The 23,615-nt window shown below is 45.1% G+C and overlaps 1 protein-coding gene across 10 annotated transcripts in view; it reads right to left on the bottom strand.

Moving 5' to 3' along the window:
• Positions 1-23,615, bottom strand: part of cnot1 (CCR4-NOT transcription complex, subunit 1) — a 277,488-nt gene that overhangs the window by 70,729 nt on the left and 183,144 nt on the right. For all 10 annotated transcript variants that reach the window (XM_072518616.1, XM_072518624.1, XM_072518622.1 and 7 more), the window contains 6 exons: positions 18,059-18,137; positions 16,888-17,118; positions 14,954-15,094; positions 10,724-10,903; positions 7,961-8,077; positions 7,700-7,810 (listed from right to left, as the gene is read on the bottom strand). In XM_072518616.1, the coding sequence (XP_072374717.1) occupies positions 7,700-7,810; positions 7,961-8,077; positions 10,724-10,903; positions 14,954-15,094; positions 16,888-17,118; positions 18,059-18,137 (859 nt within the window). The remainder of the gene's footprint in view (positions 1-7,699; positions 7,811-7,960; positions 8,078-10,723; positions 10,904-14,953; positions 15,095-16,887; positions 17,119-18,058; positions 18,138-23,615) is intronic.

A 23,615-nucleotide genomic window follows, 5' to 3' on the forward strand; every position in this document is an offset into this window, starting at 1 on the left:
TACCCCCTCGTCCGCCAACAGTCCCACATCTAATCTCCAGAGTGGGCGCTGTTCCTTTTCCTCTCCTACTTCCAGATCTATCCAATGTGGGGCATGATCTGAAATGGCTATTGCCGAATACTCCGTTCCTGCCACCTTCGGGATCAGCGCCCTTCCCAGGACAAAGAAGTCTATCCGGGAGTACACTTTGTGGACATGGGAGAAGAAGGAAAACTCTTTACTCCTTGGCCTAGTAAATCTCCAGGGATCCACTCCTCCCATCTGCTCCATAAAGCCCTTCAGCACCGTGGCCGCTGCCGGCCTCCTCCCGGTTCTAGATCTGGACCGGTCCAGCCCTGGGTCCAGCACCGTGTTGAAGTCCCCCCCCCCCATTACCAACTTTCCCATCTCCAGGTCCGGGATGCGCCCCAACATACGCTTCATAAAGTTCACATCATCCCAGTTCGGGGCATATACATTCACCAGCACCACCGCCTCACCTTGCAATCTGCCACTCACCATCACGTATCTACCCCCACTGTCCGCCACTATGGTCTTCGCCTCAAACAATACCCGTTTCCCCACCAGTATTGCCACCCCTCTATTTTTCGCATCCAAGCCCGAGTGGAATACCTGTCCCACCCATCCTTTTCTTAATCTGACCTAGATCCGCCAGTTTCAGGTGCGTCTCCTGAAGCATGACCACGTCTGCCTTTAGCTTCTTTAGGTGCGCAAGTACCCTTGCCCTCTTAATCGGCCCATTCAACCCTCTCACGTTCCACGTGATCAACCAGGTTGGGGGGCTCTTTACCACCCCCCCCCCCCTCGTCGACTAGCCATCCCCTTTTTTAGACCAGCTCCTCACCCGGTTCCCACGCACCCGCTTATCCCCCCGACGGCGCCCTCCCGTCCTGACCATCCCATCCCGTAACAGCTCCCCCTTTCCCTTAGCAGCAGCAACCCAGTTAACCCCCCCTCCCCCGCTAGATCCCGCTCTAGCTTAGTTGCTCCCCCCATATTGCTTCCGGAAGTCAGCAAACTCTGGCTGACCTCGGCTTCCCCCGTTTATCCTTAGCCTCCCATCATGTGAGGCCCCCTCCTTCCTGCGCCCCCTTTTCCCGCCACAATTTCCATAGCGCGGGAACAAAGCCCGCGCTTCCCTCTCGGCCCCGCCCCTGATGGCGCAGCTCCCTCTCCTTCCCCCTCCCCTTCCCCACCGGCGGCCACATTTCTTCGTGTGTCCCCCCTTCGAGGGGAAAGAAAATTTTCCCCCATCTGATTCACAGTCCCTTGCCACCACCTCACTCCTTCATTTCAAACACTCTTTCTCCAATCTAGTCCAACTTCTCCTCTTCAATAAATGTCCACGCCTCTTCTGTCGTCTCGAAGTAGTGGTGTTTACCCTGGTGTGTAACCCACAGTCTTGCCGGCTGCAACATTCCAAACTTCACTTTCCTCTTGTGGAGCACCGCCTTGGCCCGATTGAAACTCGCCCTCCTTCTCACCACCTCCACACTCCAATCCTGATACACGCGGATCACCGCGTTCTCCCACCTGCTGCTCCGTGTCTTTTTCGCCCATCTCAGGACCATCTCCCTGTCCTTGTAGCGGTGGAACCTCACCACTATTGCTCGAGGTATTTCTCCTGCCTTTGGTCTTCTCATGAGGACTCGATACGCTCCCTCCACTTCCAGGGGGCCCGTCGGGGCCTCAGCTCCCATTAAGGTATGGAGCATCGTGCTCACATATGCCCCAACGTCCACTCCCTCTGCCCCTTCAGGAAGACCCACGATTCTTAAGTTCTTCCTCCTCGAGCTATTTTCCAGGGCTTCTAGTCTCTCCATACACCTCTTATGCAGTACCTCGTGCGTCTCCGTCTTCACCACCAAGCCCTGTACCTCGTCCTCATTTTCGGCAGCTTTTGCCTTCACTCCACGGAGCTCCATCTCTTGGGTCTTCTGCGCCTCCTTTAACCCCTCAATCGCCTGCAGCATCGGCGCCAGCACCTCCTTCTTGAGCTCCTCCACACATCGCCGGAGGAACTCCTGCTGTTCCAGGCCCCATACCAACTGGCCTCCCTCCGCCGCCATCTTGCTTCTCACTTCCCTTCTTTGCCGCTGCTCCAGAGGATCCTCCGCAATCTGGCCACTATTATCTCTTCTGTCCATTCACATCCGGGGGGACTCCCTTCTATGTCGCCTCAGTGGGTTTAGCCTTCAAAAATTGCCGTTGGGGCTCCCGATAAGAACCCAAAAGTCCGTTAAAACGGGAGGTGCCGAAACGTGCGACTTAGCTGGTCATCGCCGCACCCGGAAGTCCTAATTTCCTTTTCAATGCTTCACTTGAACCTGCCTCCACCACATTCTCAGACAGTACATTCCAGACCGTAACCACTCGGTGTGAGAAAAAGTTTTTTCTCATATCGCTTTTGTTTCTTTTGCCAATTACTTTAAATTGTTCTTTTGGTCTTTATCTTTTCATCAAGTGAACACTTCTTCATTCCCCGCAAGTTCAAAGCACCCCACATCAATCTCAACTCCTCAGAACTGTCCTCCCATTTACACATTTCAGACAACATATCTTCACTCGTAATTCTCTCCCCAATCGGGTGTACTCATAAATCCCTTTCCCAACAAAACTGAGGTACCAACCTTCCAGACAGTCAAATTCCCCATCTCATGTCATATTTCTAACAATTTTAAAATCAGTATGGACACCTTCCTAAAAAAGCTCACTTTCCAACTCTATTATCTTCAGAATACAGCCTTTTCTCTTAAGGAAGTCCACGAAGGGAGTCCACACAGATTTGTAGAAAGAAATAAAGTTTTATTACAATAACTATTATTTACACGGCACAAAAGATCCCAGCTGGGTCTCTCCTCTATGCCGGTACCCAAACTGGCTGACTTTATACAGAAGTTTAGCTACACGTGGTTTAGGATTCCTCACCCCATTTAACGGGGGAGTTGGTATTCAGTGAGGCACATGGGGAGTTTAATCATCACAACTTCATGAGTTCCATGCGGGTTATGGCGCCCCCCTCATCCTAAAGTCCGAAGAATCCTCTGATGGCTGTGGTGATGGAAGGCATGGACTAGCTTAGTCTCTGGCTGTGCTCGGTGCATCACCGGCGTAGGATCGGCAGTGTATACCAGGAGGGCAAATGTCGCTTTCGAATGGAACTGGAGGCTGCTGCACTGTGGACTCTCTGTCGGATACCACTGGCGGTTGGGTCTCCATCTCTGAATCTATTTCGACAGCCTCTCTCACGTCAGCGTCTTGGCCCCTTTAGGGTTCAGATCTGGCCAACTCAGGCAGCAGGTTTGGCTGGACAACAACTTTTCGTTCACGAGGAATCTTACGAAGAGCAGTTTGCCGAGATCGAATGTGATCCACGTGCTTACACATTACTTGACCCTGGACTAGTATTTGGTGAAAAAACGGCCCTGCCTGGCAGATTACAGTCCTGAAGATCCACTGGACGCCATCTGTGAAATGTCAGGACATGTACTGCTTCACCTGGTACGAAGAGCCTGGATGGTCAATGCCGAACGGGGCAATGCCCTTGCACGTACGTCTTGGTTGTGGCGCACGCTCCCACTGATATCAGGGATGATCATACTAAGGTGGTTCTGAAGTCTTCTTCCCATCAGCATCTCAGCCCGGGGCCACCTCAGTCACTGTGTGCGTCGTGGTTCTGTAAGAAAACAAGAACCGGACCAGCCTAGAGTTCGTTGACCCTGAAGACGGTTTTCGTATTCCGCCTTTGAACATCTGGACTGCACTCTCCGCTGGCCCTTTCTAAGCTGGGTGGTACAGGGCAGTCCAAATGTGTCGTACCCCATTGGCCTTCAGAAACCCCAAGAACTCTTCTCTCGTGTCATTTTCCATGACAACCACAACAGGTAAGCCATGGGTACAAAAAGATGAACTCAGCTTTTCGATCGTAGCTATGAAGGTAGTCATCCCCCTATTTTTAAAAAAATTTGGTTTAGGATGTGGCCGTTGTATTGGTAGCCCATTCCTAAGTGTCCTTCAACTGAATGGCTTGCGAGGCCATTTCACCGGGGGGCAAGTTAAGCGTCATCCCCATTGTTTTGCGGGTCTGTAGTCGCATGTAGGAAAGACTGTGTAGGGGTGGCAGATTTCCTTTCATTAAGGATATTATTGAACCAGGTGGGTTTTTAGGGCAGTCGGCAGTGGTTCCATAATCATTATACTTTCAATTCCAGATTTTTATTGAATTAAAATTCACCATGTGCCATGGTGGGAGACAAACCCAATACCCCAGAGCATTACCCTGGGTCTGTATGACAATGCCACCACCTCTAGCCATTTGGAATGGCCGTCAATTAGGAGGAACATTAACCCCTGAAACTGCCCGACAGAATTGGCATGCAACCGAGCCCAAGGCCGCCCTGACCATTTCCAAGATGGAGGGACGTGGACAATGAGAGCTTTTGGTGCTCTTGACAGACAGAACATTGTTGGGCCAATTGTTCAACGTCAGCATCCAGGCCCGGCCACAAGAGGTAGCTGCACGTTAACATTTTTGTTTTTGGACACCCCCAGGTGTTCATTGTGGAGGTCCTGCACGTTCAAACTGTGGCCCTTTACAGGGACGGTGACGCGCAAACCCCAAAGCAGGACACCATCCTCCACAATAAATTCGGACATCTTTGATGAGTAATCTCATAAATCACCTGTCGATGCTATCCACCATATAACACGAGATGTCGACCCGTGGAAAGAACTGGGTCCATTTGGGTGCAGACAGATCGTAGACACAGTGACCGGCAATCCGTCCTGGGAGTATATTTTTGGGGGGGGGGGGGGGGGGGGGGCAATCCGTTCTGAGAGTATATTGGGGGGGATGGGGGGGAAGAGAGTCAGTAAGGGTAGCCGCTCAACGCATCAGCATGTGCAATTTTAAGTGCCCAGCCTATGTTCGAACGAGTATTCGTAGGCAGCAAATAAAATGGCTCATCACTGGAATCTCGCGGAAGCATTGGTGGTGTGGCCCTGTCCTCCTTGCATAAAGCGAGCAACGGTTTGTGGGTGAAGAGGATGAAATGGCAGCCGTACATGTATTGGTGGAATTTAACTTGTGAAAACCACCGCCAGGCCCTCCTTCACTATCAATGAGTATTTGCGTTTGGCCACAACCACCTGTCTGGGAGACAAAAGCAATCGGCTGCTCACTGCCATCCTGTGGGAGAACAGCCCCAGTGCCATACGGCGATGTGTTGCACCGGATGGTGATGGTTAAAATGTTGCCCCACTAGCATTACTAGTTGCTCGAAAGTACGAGTGTCAGGTGCCGGAGGAGAGTTGAGGTTCTGTATCACACCCTGGATAAGTGCACCACAGCAGTTAACAAAATGATCATCATTATACTATTAATCCTGAAAAAGTAGCGCATTCTTTCCACATACTGAGTCCAGTCCTCCACATTGGCGTCGAACCCATCTAATCTTCAGCATGACAAAAGAAAAGAGACTGACCCACATCCAGCAGCATTAGTAAGGTGGATTAATGGACAGAGTTGCAGCGGCGACAGAAAACCAGTCGAACCTTTGTCGCCGGTTTAGTAGACCACGAAGGGAGTCCATACCAAGTTGTAGAAAGAAATAGTTTTATTACAATAACTATTATTCATATAGCACTCAAGATCCCAGCTGGGTCTTTCCTCTATGTCGGTTCTCAAACTGGCTGACTTTAACCCTAAACTGTAGGGTTCCCTGCCCCTTTTAACAGGGGACCTCATACTCAGCAAGCTCACAGGGAATTTATTTATTGCTACTTCATAAGTCCCATGCAGGTTATGACAGTTTTTCAAAGCAACCAGTGGATGGGTCACGAGCAGGTGTTGGAAGGATCACAGAACAATCAGTCATGATGTCCCCGATCGCAAAAGAAGCGCCCAACAGCACTGTGATTAGCACAGTTGCTTCACAGCTCCAGGGTCCCAGGTTCGATTCCTGGCTTGGGTCACTGTCTGTGTGGAGTCTGCACGTTCTCCCAGTGTGTGCGTGGGTTTCCTCCGGGTGCTCCGGTTTCCTCCCACAGTCCAAAGATGTGCAGGATAGGTGGATTGGCCATTCTAAATTGCCCTTCGTGTCCAAAAGGGTTAGGTTGGGTTACGGGGATAAAGGAGATAGGGTGGAGGCATGGGGCTTAAGTCGGGTGCTCTTTCCAAGGGCCGGTGCAGACCTGATGGGCTGAATGGCCTTCTTCTGCACTGTAAATTCTATGATACTATGAACAGCTGTTACTGGCATTTAAAATGAGAACGGCTGCATCATCAGCCATGCAGTCTTCCGATCATAAGAGGCAACAGGAAGCATGTCTTGTGTCCTGAATGTACAATTGACGTCAAACGCCCTGTACTGGCCACTGGCTCGCATTGAAATCTGCTGGAAATCAGTAAAGTCCATGACAGGACAGCTAGTGTTAGCTCTGAGTGTACAGAATTCCAGGGCCTCCGGTGAACGGCCTACAAAGAAGTTTGGCAAGTGCGAGTACGAATCCAAAACTACGACATGTAGTGTGGGGAACATCGAAGAAAACTGTTGGTAAGGGAATTGTCAATAGATTGGCAAGCCTTATTCAGTCGCATCTGGCTGTGCTGATCAATGATTTTGTCATTACTTTCCAGAGAAGTTTCTGATTTTGAAGAGGTGGGTGAAAAATACCTTTGAGTTTGATACCCCAGAGTCAGTTATTAACTTACAGCTGACTCCAAATGAGGAGACTGAGCTGCTGCACCTGGCCTGTGACAGCACATTAAAAACATGCCACACGTTCAGGAGGTTGTGAACATTCTGGAGAAGCACCTCCAAGGGCGATCTAGTGCTGAGTAAAACAAGGATTTGCCCTTCATCATGACCTGCATCTGCGAAGTTGGATTTTCTGTTCTCACAAAGATGAAGACAGTACACAGGAACCAGCTAACTCTGCACCCAATATGCGTATTGCCCTCTCCTCCTGCGAACCTGATTGGAGCGAGATCATGAGTACCAATCAGGCTCCCTGTTAGCATTAAAGGTAAGTGAGCGTGTCACGAAGGTTTGCTGGCTTGAGTCACAAAGGTTAGCTGCTTGGCAAAAGTGCAGCCTGGGGGGCAGGGGGGGAAAAAGTTTGACATACACTGCCATAAGGGCCTCAAGTACATTCTGGCCATCTAATATGCTTACCACTCAGTCTCCCTAATGGTATATTCAGCCCTGCCTTGTACTGACCCATTCTCCTCCAGCCCCACTCCTCAGTAGCCCATCTATCTATCCCAGAGCAAAATACATGCACGCTGTTCTCAAACCTGATTAATCATCTTCAGGGCGCCAGAGAACTGCCTGCTCCCCTCCTAATCACCATTTGAATTGTAATCCTCAGTATCACCATCAAGAATAGAACCGGCTCCCCACAAATAATGTCCAATTATTCTTTTGTTCTTCCCAAGTGCCCTCTGGAAGATTCTTGTTCCAGTTCAACCCATCCAACACTCATTGAGACTAATTGATAACTCACAATGATACACTAGGGGCCAGTGTAAATGAGGACTCATTTTTCCGATTCACTCTATTCTAGTTACTATAAAACCTGAACCAGAATTTATCAGAAAATTTTTGAGATCAATTTTCTTCTTGGGTCTGATTGGAAAAAGTCCTTAGATTATACAGCTGAACAGAACAGGGGTAAAAAACTGAAGATCTGAACTTACCATACTCCTAACGCTCGATTCTAAAACTTTGGCAACAAAAGGGACAACGTAGAGCATCTCTTGCTGACCTTTCATATAAGCCTCCAGCAGCAAAGATTTCACATCGAGATCCTACATACAATAATTTTAAGAAAACCTGTTTGAATTTGGAAATACAAAAGTAATCCTAAACAGAATAAGCCTATTCAATAATTCAGTTGTAATGAAAGCTGTTCAACATCATGAAAGGACGGATTCAAACATTAAAGATCCAACACTTACAATGTGCAAAATGGGTTTATTTTTGGCTAGCGTTATCATGCCCAACCAGTGGCCCAGGTTCTTCAACAGCGACCGGTCTGAAAAGTTTGCTGCAGCCTTGTCAGATGTCAACAGTACCTAGAAGGGCCAAAAAGAATAAAGTGAAGCAGCAGGGCAGTAATTATCTAATTCCACTCCTTACATGTTTTATAGTTAAAATGGCTTAATTTGGCTCTTAGAACAGTTAAAATAACTTATCAAATGGCTTCTAGAAATTTATTACTTAGAATTGCTGGACATTAGGCCACAGAAAAAATGCTACATTACATCTATTGCAATTCAGGAGTTTTTTTAAATAAAAATTTAGAGTACCCAATTATTTTTTTTCCCAATTAAGGGGCAATTTAGTATGGCCAATCCACCTACCCTGCACATCTTTGTGTTGTGGGGGTGAAACCCACGAAGATACAGGGAGAATGTGCAAACTCCACACAGACAGCGACCCGGGTCGGGATCGAACCCAGGTCCTCAGCACCGTAGGCAGCAGCGCTAACCACTGCGCCACCGTGCCGCTCACTATTCAGGAATTAATCAGTGTTGTCCTCTTAATGTAGTTTCATGTAATAAGAGACCTTGGGTTTAAAACTCACTATATATTAATTCACAATTATGAACAGTAACTCCACCACAATTCATCTTGGCAAAATTACACACAGCCTTATCTTCTTCTTTCAGCCCCCGCAAAATATAACTCATTGTAATTAAGCTTATATAAGTGAATCACTGCAGAACAGGAGTGTTAGCAATAGCATGATAGACAGGTCAGAGAAAAATCCATCCAATCAATTCTCTCGACTATGAAGCAGTCCACTTCAAAGCCTCTTGCTTGACTCTGAGTAAGTTCACTGAACAATACACTCAAGATTCCTGCCTCAACCAGCTAGATCTGTGCAGTATCTAATACCACGCAAAATCTGTCCTGGCGTAGGAAAGCAATAAATCAGCAAGAGCCTGGCCACTCCCTGGCAAATAAAATGGAGTTACCCTGCAGCCTGTTGAGGCCCATACCTGGAGGGTTGGTCACTTGGGTTGAGTTACTAGTGTGCCTATAAATCTGTACTACAACAGTTAGGACCTTCAGAACAGAAGCTTGCTGAATTGCACTGGTTTTGGTGTGAGTGGGGGAGGGAACGAAGGAGATCCTGCTACTAAATATCTATCCAGTGATCCAGATCAGAAAGTGCTCGAATGGGTGGCATTAGAGAACAGGATTGGATATTTCAATTATGCAATCTGTGATGAATGTAGGAATTTTTTATATATATTGTTGGTTGGAGTAATATTAATAACTTGGGTTAAAGTATCCAAATTACAGGTCTGCTAAAGCTGTGATTAAGGGGTTAACAACTAGGCAGGATGCGATGTCTCATGGGGCGGGTTGGATCTATTTTTAGTTTCCTTTTCCAGCCCTGTCTTTGTTCCTTTTAGTTTCATTTATATAGTTCTGCTCTGGATTCTGAGGAAAGGAGGTGCGTTTCTCAGACTGGCCTCTGAAAGCTTCTCTCCCAAGGACTTTGTGCATAAATCTGTAAACCACCGAGTATTAACTGATTTAATAAGTGCCATTTGACTTGTGTGCATTTTGCTTCATTGAAAACTGAGAAATAGATGGGAAGTAAGCTCAGACTTTTTTTTAAAAAAAGAACCGTTTTAACTGTCAATTGAAAAGGTTTTTTTCCCCCATAGATGTCAATGGGGTAAATTCTGTGTTACTAATAAAGTTTGTTTTAATGTAAAAGATCCTGAGGTGTCAGTGGAATCACTCCTGGAGCGAAGTATCTTTTCCTCAGTTTACAAAATTAAAAACTGTTGGGGTCTCGTTCGGTTTCCTAGTATATATTGGGGTCTGGTCCAGGCGTCATGACACATCTGTGACAACTAAGCTGGCATTCACCGTTTCCGTCCACACATGTAGCCAATTAGTCAATGTGCTGGAACTATAACCTGGTATGGATGTGTTCTTTTAGGAGGAGAGGAGGGAGGATTGGATTGGATTTTTTTTATTGTCATGTGTACCGAGGTACAGTGAAAAGTATTTTTCTGCGAGCAGCTCAACAGATCATTAAGTATATGAGAAGAAAAGGGAATAAAAGAAAATACATAATAGGGCAACACAACATATACAATGTAACTACATAAGCACTGGCATTGGATGAAGCATACAGGGTGTAGTGTTAATGAAATCAGTCCATAAGAGGGACATTTAGGAGTTTGGTGACAGTGGGGAAGAAGCTGTTTTTGAGTCTGTTCGTGCGTGTTCTCAGACTTCTGTATCTCCTGCCCGATGGAAGAAGTTGGAAGAGTGAATAAGCCGGGTGGGAGGGATCTTTGATTATGCTGCCCGCTTTCCCCAGGCAGCGGGAGGTGTAGATGAAGTCAATGGATGGGAGGCAGGTTCGTGTGATGGACTGGGTGGTGTTCATGACTCTCTGAAGTTTCTTGCGGTCCTGGGCCGAGCAGTTGCCATACCAGGCTGTGATGCAGCGGGCCCGATAGGATGCTTTCTATGGTGCATCTGTAAAAGTTGGTAAGGGTTAATGTGGACATGCCGAATTTCCTTAGTTTCCTGAGGAAGTATAGGCGCTGTTGTGCTTTCTTGGTGGTAGCGTCAGGAAAGCTTATGACAACAGGCATATGCCAATGGCTTTTACTGTCCATAGCAGCTTCAAAAAGGAAATTCCTGTCTCATTGCGGTGAATGCTATCTGCTCATATTTCTCTTTACCTTGATGTTTCTGTATGTCTCGGTGAGTACCATTTTGTTAAACTCAGAATTCTTCAACGTGTCCATAAAGTTTGAGTAGAGACTGTGAAAGTTAGGTTCAATGCTGACTCTCTTCATGACCAAATATTGGGATACCCAGGGCATAAACTCATCTTTCACAGTCTCTTTTAGCTCTTCCACCTGTAACACCAGGAACAACACACATCAGTAATAATGATTCAGAGGGGCAAAGAATTAGTGATATAGAAAATGCTGAATTAGATATCAAACAATTCACTTCAATTAGTATTAAAAATTGACACAAAGCAAGAACAACTGTGCCTTACATAATAGGAAAGTACATCAGCTATTCATTGCTTCAATCCAAACATGGTATTGAAGAATATTGCTTCAACGAGCCATATATCCATGCAGCATGTCTCCACATGTAATCCCCTCAAACAAAGGGCACCAGAGGACCCAGCTGTTGAATGTCCCATCAGGATTTTTGGAAGATAACAGTGGGCCTGGAAGAATGATTACTTCCTGCCTGCAGAAACTGCATATTCTTGGCTGTGGGTCTATGGGCTGTAATCTTGTGGACATCATTAAATTAAGGAGGAAACCGGAGCACCCAAAGGAAACCCACGCAGGTACGGGGTGAACATGCCGATTCCGTACAGACAGTGACCGAAGACGGGAATCGAACCTGGGACCCTGGAGCTGTGAAGCAACAGTGCTAACCACTGTGCTACCGTGCCACAAGCAAAATGCTTGCTTGCAAGAATTAGTTTTGTAGTTCAGTGACTAATTGCAATATCTTAGTGTAACAAGCACAATGTAGGAAGGAACTTAAGCAGGGAGTCAGGAGGGCTAGAAGGGGTCATGAAAAGTCATTGGCAAATAGGGTTAAGGAAAATCCCAAGGCTTTTTACACTTACATAAAAAGCAAGAGGGTAGCCAGGGAAAGGGTTGGCCCACTGAAGGATAGGCAAGGGAATCTATGTGTGGAGCCAGAGGAAATGGGCGAGGTACTAAATGAATACTTTGCATCAGTATTCACCAAAGAGAAGGAATTGGTAGATGTTGAGTCTGGAGAAGGGGGTGTAGATAGCCTGGGTCACATTGTGATCCAAAAAGACGAGGTGTTGGGTGTCTTAAAAAATATTAAGGTAGATAAGTCCCCAGGGCCGGATGGGATCTACCCCAGAATACTGAAGGAGGCTGGAGAGGAAATTGCTGAGGCCTTGACAGAAATCTTTGGATCCTCGCTGTCTTCAGGGGATGTCCCGGAGGACTGGAGAATAGCCAATGTTGTTCCTCTGTTTAAGAAGGGTGGCAGGGATAATCCCGGGAACTACAGGCCGGTGAGCCTTACTTCAGTGGTAGGGAAATTACTGGAGAGAATTCTTCGAGACAGGATCTACTCCCATTTGGAAGCAAATGGACGTATTAGTGAGAGGCAGCACGGTTTTGTGAAGGGGAGGTCGTGTCTCACTAACTTGATAGAGTTTTTCGAGGAGGTCACTAAGATGATTGATGCAGGTAGGGCAGTAGATGTTGTCTATATGGACTTCAGTAAGGCCTTTGACAAGGTCCCTCATGGTAGACTAGTACAAAAGGTGGAGTCACACGGGATCAGGGGTGAACTGGCAAGGTGGATACAGAACTGGCTAGGCCATAGAAGGCAGAGGGTAGCAATGGAGGGATGCTTTTCTAATTGGAGGGCTGTGACCAGTGGTGTTCCACAGGGATCAGTGCTGGGACCTTTGCTCTTTGTAGTATATATAAATGATTTGGAGGAAAATGTAACTGGTCTGATTAGTAAGTTTGCAGACGACACAAAGGTTGGTGGAATTGCGGATAGCGATGAGGACTGTCTGAGGATACAGCAGGATTTAGATTGTCTGGAGACTTGGGCGGAGAGATGGCAGATGGAGTTTAACCTGGACAAATGTGAGGTAATGCATTTTGGAAGGGCTAATGCAGGTAGGGAATATACGGTGAATGGTAGAACCCTCAAGAGTATTGAAAGTCAAAGAGATCTAGGAGTACAGGTCCACAGATCACTGAAAGGGGCTACACAGGTGGAGAAGGTAGTCAAGAAGGCATACGGCATGCTTGCCTTCATTGGCCGGGGCATTGAGTATAAGAATTGGCAAGTCATGTTGCAGCTGTATAGAACCTTAGTTAGGCCACACTTGGAGTATAGTGTTCAATTCTGGTCGCCACACTACCAGAAGGATGTGGAGGCTTTAGAGAGGGTGCAGAAGAGATTTACCAGAATGTTGCCTGGTATGGAGGGCATAAGCTATGAGGAGCGATTGAATAAACTCGGTTTGTTCTCACTGGAACGAAGGAGGTTGAGGGGCGACCTGATAGAGGTATACAAAATTATGAGGGGCATAGACAGAGTGGATAGTCAGAGGCTTTTCCCCAGGGTAGAGGGGTCAATTACTAGGGGGCATAGGTTTAAGGTGAGAGGGGCAAAGTTTAGAGTAGATGTACGAGGCAAGTTTTTTACGCAGAGGGTAGTGGGTGCCTGGAACTCACTACCGGAGGAGGTAGTGGAGGCAGGGACGATAGGGACATTTAAGGGGCATCTTGACAAATATATGAATAGGATGGGAATAGAAGGATACGGACCCAGGAAGTGTAGAAGATTGTAGTTTAGTCGGGCAGTATGGTCGGCGCGGGCTTGGAGGGCCGAAGGGCCTGTTCCTGTGCTGTACATTTCTTTGTTGTTCTTTGTTCTTTGTGATACAACACATAATTGCAATTACCTCAAGTACAAAGAATTGCATTTGTATAGCACCCTGCCACTTTCTCTCTGTACCATAAGGCCTTTCACATCACTGAAATGCAACTTTTCTTTAAGGCAAACTTGGCAGCTAGATTGCATGCAGTAAGGTCCCACAAGCAAACCGTTATCGTGCCCCTCCCAGACTGGTAGTTTGGAAGGAAAACAGAGACCAAAATAAATCGAAAATAATAAAGATGCCAAATTGCAGGGATGAAATTGCTTGGAGACATTAGGAACACAGAAGGCCAATCCACTAAAAATAGGACAAATGGCAATGTACAGTAAATACACGGACTAGATAGATCGGTACAATATTATTTTTTCTCCTGGGGCAGAATGCAGAATTAAATAAAGTCTATGCTTCCAGAACCATCATTATTCTTTGAACAATGTTCAGCTGAATGCAGAACGCAACGAGCATCCATTGGAGAATTAAATACCTGGGAGATTCAGAAGTCTAATGCACTCTGAATTGCCTATTGCCAACAGTCATGTCTGGTAAACGTTTCATTTGAGCAATTAATTTATTCCCTAATTTAGTTACTCAAATCATTCTCATAAATGGTCTTCAATTTCCAGTAATTAATCCCACCGTACGGTTTTGACTGATTTACTGGACCGCCCACTTGTGTTCATTTACCGCCAACACACCTATCATTCAGTAGACATCAATGAAATGAAAAGAAAATAGATTGTCACAAGTAGGCTTCAAATGAAGTTACTGTGAAAAGCCCCGAGTTGCCACATTCCGGCGCCTGCTCGGGGAAGCTGGTACGGGAATTGAACCATGCTGCTGGCCTGCCTTGGTCTGCTTTCAAAGCCAGCGATTTAGCCCTATGCTAAACCAGCCCATATGCTTGTGATTTTCAGCTATGCTTTGAACAGCAGCACAGTCAGATCCAATGTAGTCACTGCCACTAAGCGGAGTGGTTGATGCACAACCGCTCAGACAGCAAATTTGGTTCATTACTACTGGTATACATAGAACTCTAGTAGTTACTGAAGACATAAGATTGCATAGAATATGTAGCACAGTAACAGGCCATTTGGCCCAGAAAATCGGCCCCACTCAGGCCTCTTCCCATCTTCTCTTATACAATCCTTCATTCGCCCTCACAGGCTTCTCTAATTTCCCTTATAATGCATCTATACTATTCGTTTCGATCATTCCCAGTAGAAAGTTCCACATTTTCACCAATCTTTGATTGAATAAGTTCCTTCTGAACACTTTTTTGGATTTCTTGGTAGCTATAATGATCTCCGGTTATACACTCCCCACAAAGAACTAAAGCAAACAGTTACATTTAGCTCGAAGTATATTTGCTAGTGAAACTGCGGTGCGATATAAACAGGCTGCTTTCAAAAGCCAAGACTGAAGAAGAACATCACTGCAAGGAAAAATGGTGCATCAGGCACAGCTGCACCACAAATCATCTCAGAACACCCACCTTCTGTGTCATGTTGGACTGCGAGAGATTGTTGAAGATAAAAGCCACTTTTTCTTGAATATTCTCAGGTGGTTCCACTATCCTCTCTGCCTGGTCTGTGGCCACCAACAATGTTTCTATATTAGTTGTATTAATGGAGGGCTAAAAGAAAACAGGAGGACTTTGCTGTAACATAAATTTTGTCAATGGAATTACATTAAAGACTTTGGCAGATTGGTATTTTGAACACAAATTGGTTACTGCTCCGGTGAAAAAAAACTCCATGGGTATAAACAATTCATTTGCTACAGGTTTGAAGGAGTTGGCAGCCACAGTCAGAGGGTAAATTTGAAAAAGAGTTCAACATTACCATCAAGGACATGTAAAGCCATGAGCATTACTGTAGCAGAACCATCATTTAATGCATTTCCTTTTATTAACTTTCAAACATTAGAAGATCCAGCAAGGGGGTGGGGGGCAGAGAAGAGTGGCCTTTTGGCCTTTGCCTTCCCGGTGGCCCGGAGACGGAACCTTTTGGGATAGAGGGACTCGGAGCCTCCAAAGTCGGGTGTTTGGGTCAGTGACAGGGCAGGGTTTCTTAGGTTAGAGAAAATTAAATTTGTCTTAAGGGGTTCACTCAGAGGTGGCAGCCGTTCATCGACTTCTTCAAGGAAAATTGACCGTCAGTGGGGGATGGGGCATGGAAGTGACAATTAAAGATAGGAAATCTAATGTATGGGTAGTTAGGGTTAATGCTTGGGGTGGGGGTTGGGTATGTCATTGTGGGTTTCTTTGCGTGTTGGATCTCTTTGTTTAAAATGTTAAAATTATAAATGCCTCAATAAAATATTTTCCAAACAAAAAACTTTCAAACATTAATAAAGAAACAGAGCACGCAAAATACCCAAGTATATGAAGATCATTCTTAGAGGGTTTTCAACCCGAGTATATGAAGATCATTCCTAGAGGGCTTTAAACTATCACAAATACAAAAAGACATACAAATATCACATCAGATCAGATAGATTTGAGTACTTAGTTTCTGCCATTTATATGGTTCAGTTTCAATTGAAATTTTGAATTTGCAGTGCAATATAGTCTGAATATTATGTCACACATTTTGTACTTTGGTTTACGTTTCAGACATTTGTTTACAGGAAGAGAGTAATGTAAAAGCACCAGATCTGGCATTCCAAGGAACCTATAGGCCAGGAGCAAACATCCTTCAAAAAGTCATAAAGTGACAGCTTTCAGCTTGAGGTATGAAATATTTACATGAACACCACTCAATAAAATCAACATTTCTAGCATGCAAGTATTAAGAGGCAATTAGACATCAAGTTGATGAAAACCTTTTGAAGTTACTTAGATGCCACTTACAGATGTGCAAATCTTGTGAAATCCATTATCATACGAAGATAATGATAATTAAAATCTAATGACTTTTTTTTAAAAGCTAGAGGTGGCAAATGAGTAACTTCCTCTCCCATCAAGTATGGGTAGGTGAAGAATATAGAAGTTAAAAAACTGCAGAGAAAATATTTTACAATAGCCATTGTTACTGCTCAATGCTTACAATATTTATTTCAGTACTAAGTAGCCAATTATAAACTTGAGAGCAATCTGAAAAATCCTAATGTAGAGAGCAAACTAAGTTTCTGAAAGTAAAACATTATTTTGAATAGACAATGCTGGAAAAGCTGAGCAGGTGCAGCAGCATCTGTGGAGAGAAGCATAGTTAATGTTTCAAGTCCGCATGACACGTTTTTTCAGAGCCCTGAAGAGTCATACAGACTCGGCTAGAAATGTTAACTCTGTTTCTCTCTCCACAGATGCTGCCAGACCTGGGTTCTTCCAGCACTTTGTGTTTTAATTTCAGATTTCCACTATCCACAGTATTTTGCTTTTAACATTACTTTGAAATCGCTCCAGTGGAAAACAATTATATTACTCACAGGTACATCTTTCTTAAAGCTCACTCCAGTCGGCCTGGTAACTGTAGTGGCTTTGGTCACGGTAGTGGTTGTGGACGTGGTTACAATGGCGCTGACTTGTCTGGTGAGGGGGGTCTTATTCTGAGCCTGTGCTTGTGCCTGAGCCTGGGCCAATGCAATACTGCCAGGGGTTGTAATGCTACCTTGCATTTTCACAGGAGGGTCTCTGGACTGCTGGCCATACTCAATGTACTGGAACAAATAGAAATGATTGAAAATAAATAGTAACACGTTATTTTTAATTGATGTAAAGTTGCTGTAATAAACCTCTAAAGTCAATGTTTTTGATGATAAAATAAATTCAGAAACCATTGCCCCCTGGTTTGAACAAATAGAGATTTATAATTCACAAAACTCTCCGGAGGTCACAAAGTGAAAACATTCCTACAGGTAGAAGCAAGCTATCTATCTGAGTCCTGATTTTAATTCTAGGCCTTAGATTTAATGGATTTCAGTTTGGGAATGAGGGGTGGTGGTAGTAGACACCAGAATTGCCCTGAACCACTGGGCAACAGAGAACGAAAGGGGGAAAAAAGATTAGCTAGAAGTCCCTATCCCGATTTAGGGACCCATTCTTGAAGCACATGGAGATCAGGCAAGGCCAGGATAAGACCTGCCTACAATGCTGCCCACAGTCCACCGAGTCACTGGCCAGTGGGCAAGATTATTGTAGAACTGGACTTCAGGAAAGAACATCTTTTTAGGTGATCAGGGAATAAACTGGCAGGGGAGAGCTGACACAAATAGTCCACTCTAGAGCAAAAGGACATTAATTTCACAGTAAACCCAATTCAAAAGGATTTTTGACATCAATGGAAGCTAGCTGATGTGCTGAAACAAAAAACAATTTCTGTGCACAGCAAATTACCTCCAAGTACAAAATGTTTTGGGGACATACTACTGTGCAATGAAATAAAACCTAAGTTTTGCATTTTTATATTGATCAAAATCAGTTTCTAGCCCATCGCAGAAACAACTCTCAAAAAAAGGTCACACTTGCAAGTCGGTTTAACCACCGAGATCACCATGCCCATGAAGTTTGCTGGTTACAGATGTCAGAATGAAAACTGCTGAGGCATCACCACAATGTGGTTACAAAAAACAATCAAGCCATTATGAGAGCACCACTTACCTCCTGTAAATGATGAGGAAACTGTAAGAAGTGGCCTATAGAAGCCAAGTGCTGACAATACTGCGGATAGTCCTTTAATCTATAATCAGACCAGAGACCATTAGAGTAATATGGGGTAGTGCTGGCTTTCATCCCTAAGCCTCGACATAATCCATTCTCTTCAGAAATAAACCCCAACTGCCCCTTGAACTCACCGGCACTACCCACATCTAAATTATTCAATAACTACAACACCAATTTCCCTTTGGTATTTTAAACATAGACATAGAATTTACAGTGCTGAAGCCTTCACTAAAGGGATATATTTACCTGAGCTAACTTAATGAGTCCCCTTGATAACCAGGAAACCTTCAGGTTAGGTAGTTTAAAAGTTTCTTTTCATAACAAACAAGAAACACACGGTCCTGAGGTGTCTTGACAGGGTGCATATAGAAAGGATGTTTCCGCTTGTCAAAGAATCTGGAACTAGGGACCACTGCTTAAAAATAAGAGGTGGCCCATTTAAAATGGAGATGGGGAGAACTTTCGTCTGTCACGAGGGCAGAGAGTCTGGAACTCTGAAAAGGTGGTGGAAGCAGAAAATTTGAAACATTTTAATGCAGAAGTGGAAAGACTTTTGGTAAGCAGGGGGGCGAGAGGTTATCAGGGATAGGCGGGACGCAGATTTGATCAACCATGATCCGATTAAATGGTGGAACAGGCTTGAGGGGTCCAATGGACTACTCCTGCTGCTTGTTCGTATGTAATCAAATGAGCACAACTGTAACATTTACTCATAATAAATATCCAATACACAAAATTAGCCTGGCGGGTCATTGCTGTGCTGTACCTGGAACCATGATGGTTCCAACTTCAAATCCCGTTATGAGAAGTTCAAACTTCTCATAAAATAGAATCCCTCCAGTGCAGGAGGCCATTCGGTCCATCGAGTCGGCACCGACCCTCTGAAAGAGCACCCTACCTAGGCCCAATCCCCCACCCCACCCCTGTAATTCAACCTAGGGGCAATTTAGCATATCCAATCCACCTAACCAGCACATCTTAGGACTGGGAAGAAACAGGAGGAAACTCATGCAAACATGGGAAGAATGTGCAAACTCCACAGTCACCCGAGGTTGGAATTGAACCCGGGTCTCTGGCGTGAGGCAGCAGCGCTAATCAGTGGCACCCTTGATTAAACGGTGTAACAGGCTTGAGAGCCCGAATGGCCTACTCATCAAGGGTAATAATGCCCAGTGTGTAAATTATTCTAATCCAGGACTGGGTGGGTGCCTTCCCTCACCCAGCTATGTGGGTGAGGGAAGGGAGTTTCTGACAAACCCATTATACAGTAAAAATTATTTGCATTTATATTTTACCTGTGCTAATGTAACCTAATATTTTTTTAAACTCCAGTTCAGTATTGAATGGGTCATACGCTTGGGGATTATGAAATGCAAATCTTAACTTTTATTACTCAAAACATAAGTCAAAGCAAAAACCGAAAATGGTGCAAATATTCAGCAGCATCTATGGAGAGAAACATGGGTAACATATTGGATTGATGGCCAGAACTTTCTCCAGAGGCTGAGAATTTTCAACATTTTCTGCTTTTATTTCAGATTTCTCGCACATTCACAGTATTCTGCTTCTTTTTTTTAAATGAAGCAGCAACCATCAAAGAAAATATTTTGCAGACCAAAGAGGATTTCCAAGTCTAAATTTGAATGACAAATACCACAAAAGTGGCATCAGTAACGTGCCAGAATACCATGGAAGAAATCGGAATAAATAATTTTTTTCACACGCTAATATTCTAACACTGGCCTTCACAATTCCACTACTGTAACATGAGAACTATTCCAAATAGAACTGATTAAATAAAGGATGTGCATTTAGGGTAATATGTCCTCAGTTCTCTTCTATATTTGGTCAGTTGGACAGAACAGTGGCAAATGGAATTTAACCCTGTAAAGTGAGAGGCAATGTATTTTGGGAGGACTAACATGGAAAGGAATACAGAATGAATGGTAAGACTAACATATAAAGGACCAGAGGGACCTTGTGGTGTATGCCAAAGATCCCAGACGGCAGCAGGGCAGGTAGATAAGGTGGCTAAGGTATATGGTACTTGTCTTTATTGGCCGAGGCATGGGGTAGAAGTGCAGGGGGTTATGATAAAACACTTGTTAAGCCACAACTGGAATACTATTTCCAGTTCTGGTTGCCTCACTACAGGAAGGATGTGACAGTGCGAGAGAGGGTGCAGAGGAGATTCCCCAGGATGTTGCCTGGGCTGGAGCTTTCAGCTAATGAAGAGAGGCTGGATAGGCTGGGGTTGTTCTCCTGCGAGCAGAGAAGGCTGGGGGGCATGATTGAAGCGCACAAAAGGAGGGACACAAGATAGGGTAAATAGGAAAAAACATTTTTCCATGGTAGAGGGGCCAATAACCAGGGGGCATAGATTTAAGATAAGGGGCGGGAGATTTAGAGGGGATTTGGAAAACTTCACTCACAGGGTGGTGGGAATCTGGAACTCACTGTCTGAGGGGTGGTAGAGGCAGGAATCCTCTCAACATTTAAGCATTCAGATGAGCACTTGAAACGCCACAGCAGGCATGGCTACGGACCAGGTGGTGGGAAAAGGGATTAGAATGGATGGGTGTTTGATAGTTGGCACAGACCTGATGGGCTTCTTTTGTGGTGTAAAACTATGTCAATGCACTGAAAACCCAATTAAGTCCACCTCATATTCTCTTAGTCTCTCCCTGTTTTTTTTTGGGGGGGGGGGGGGTCTAAGTATAGCAGGGTGTCATTTCAGAATGTTATAACATTCCCTGGACACAGAAGGGTTCCAATAGGTTGGAAAATGTTTTATGGAGGCATTTAGAATTTTCCACTGGTTCTCCTTTGGCTAACTTCCTTGTTACATCCTCAAAAAATTCTACCAGATTTGTCAGACCTCCCCTTGATGAAGCTGTGCTGCCTGGGTCCAATTTTATCATGCACTTCCAGGTACTCCGCAATCTCAACTTTAATAATTTCGGAATACTCAGTGTTTATTCCTATTTAAAAAAAAAAAATTTAGAGTACTCAATTCATTTTTCCAATTAAGGGGCAATTTAGTGTGGCCAATCCACCTAGCCTGCACATCTTTGGGTTGTGGGGGTGAAACCCACGCAAACACAGGACGAACTTGCAAACTCCACACGGACAGTGACCCAGAGCCGGGATCAAACCTGGGACCTTGGTGCCATACTGCCCTGTTTATTCCTACTATAATGAAAAATTCCAACGAAAGGACACACCATCAGTGGTTAATAAAAGTTAAAGAAAGCATCAAGCTGAAGGAAAAAGCACATAACTACACAAAGATGAGTGGCAGCTCAGACGATTGGTCAGAATATAAAGAACAGCATAGAATGACAAAGATTAACACAGTACGAGAGGAAGCTAGCTAGAAATGTAAAAAATAGATAGTCAAATATTTCTACAGGTATTTAAAAAAGGAAAAGAGTAAAGGGAGTGTTGGTCCTCTGGAGAATGACAAGAGAGAGTTGATAATAATTACCGCAATAAGGAACCAGCAGGGAAAATGAACAAATATTTTCACAGAATACAGTACAAAGAGACCCTTTGATCCATTGAGTTTGCACCGATGCACAAAAGGTTGCTCAGAGTTGATGAGCTGGAGTCTGAGCTTCAAACACTGAGGCACATCCGGGAGGGGGAGACTTACCTGGACACTGTTTCAGGAGGCAGTCACACCTGTCAGAGTAAGTAGTTTAAATCCTGCCAGTGGCCAGGGACAGCAGGGTGTGACTGCAAGTCAGGCAGGTAAAGGGAACCAGCAGTCAGGAGCCTCAGCCCTTGACCCTGTCCAACGGGTATGAGGCACTTGCTCCCTGTGTGGATGGCGAACAGGGCTGCAGGAAGGATGAGTCAGCTGACCAAGGCACCATGGTTCAGCAGGCCATTCAAGGGGAGGGAGTAAATAGGCAAGTTGTAGTTGTAGGGGATTCTATTATCAGGGGGCCAAATAGTGTCCTTTGTGAGCAGGATAAAGAGTCCCGCATGGTATGTTGCCTGCCTGGTGCTAGGGTGCGGGACATCTCTGACCAGCTTGAAAGGATGCTGGAGAGGGAGGGGAAGGATCCAGTTGTTGTGGTCCATGTCGGTACCAACAACATAGGCAAGTCTAGAAAAGAGGACCTGTGTAGAGATTATAAAGAGCTAGGATTCAAATTAAAAAACAGGCCCTCAAGGGTTATAATCTCCGGATTACTGCCCGAGCCACGTGCAAATTGGCATAGGGAGGCAAGAATAAGGGAAGTTAACACGCGGCTGAAAGAGTGGTGTGGGAAAGAGGGGTTCCTTTTCATGGGACACTGGCATCAGTTCTGGGACAGGGGGGACCTATACCGTTGGGATGGTCTCTACCTGAACCGAGCTGGGACCAGTGTTCTGGCGAAAAGAGTAAATAGGGTGGTTAATAGGACATTAAACTAGAGATTGGGAGGGGAAGGGAAAGTCAGGGAACCAAGAGGTGAAGTAATCAGTGGGAAGCGTAGCTGCTTAGGAATACAAAAAAGCACGAAAAGACAGAACTCAGGAGAGGTTACGATAGTCCCAATCCCACAAAATATGACACAGTGTATGGAAAGGCTCAGTAAACCAAGGTCCACCACACTAAGAAAACAAAAAGGGACGGCCAATAGAGAATTAAAGGTGCTATATCTAAATGCGCGCAGTGTACGGAACAAGGTAGATGAGCTTGTGGCCCAGATTGTGACTGGCAGGTATGATGTGGTAGGCATCACAGAGACGTGGTTGCAGGGGGTTCAGGACTGGCATTTAAACATCCAGGGATTCACAACCTATCGAAAAGACAGAGGTGGGAGAGGGGGAGGGGTTGCCTTGTTAATTAGGAATGAAATTAAATCAATAGCACTAAACGACATAGGGTCAGATGATGTGGAGTCTGTGTGGGTAGAGTTGAGGAACCACAAAGGCAAAAAAACCATAATGGGAGTTATGTACAGGCCTCCTAACAGTGGTCAGGACCGGGAGCACAAAATGCACCACGAAATAGAAAGTGCATGTCAGAAAGGCAAGGTCACAGTGATCATGGGGGACTTCAATATGCAGGTGGACTGGATAAATAATGCTGCCAGTGGACCCAAGGAAAGGGAATTCATTGAATGTTTACAGGAGGGCTTTTTGGAACAGCTTGTGATGGAGCCCACGAGGGAACAGGCCATTCTGGACTTAGTGTTATGTAATGAGCCAGGCTTGATTAAAGATCTTAAAGTAAGGGAACACTTAGGAGGCAGTGATCATAATATGGTAGAATTCAATCTGCAATTTGAAAGAAAGAAGGTAGAATCAGATGTAAAGGTGTTACAGTTAAATAAAGGCAACTACAGGGGCATGAGGGAGGAACTGACGAAAATCGACTGGGAGCAGAGCCTAGTGGGAAAGACAGTAGAACAGCAATGGCAGGAGTTTCTGGAAGTAATTGAGGACACAGTACAGAGGTTCATCCCAAAGAAAAGAAAGGTTATCAGAGGGGGATTAG

This window comes from Scyliorhinus torazame, chromosome 10, assembly GCF_047496885.1.
Source record: "Scyliorhinus torazame isolate Kashiwa2021f chromosome 10, sScyTor2.1, whole genome shotgun sequence".
Lineage (NCBI taxonomy): Eukaryota > Metazoa > Chordata > Chondrichthyes > Carcharhiniformes > Scyliorhinidae > Scyliorhinus > Scyliorhinus torazame.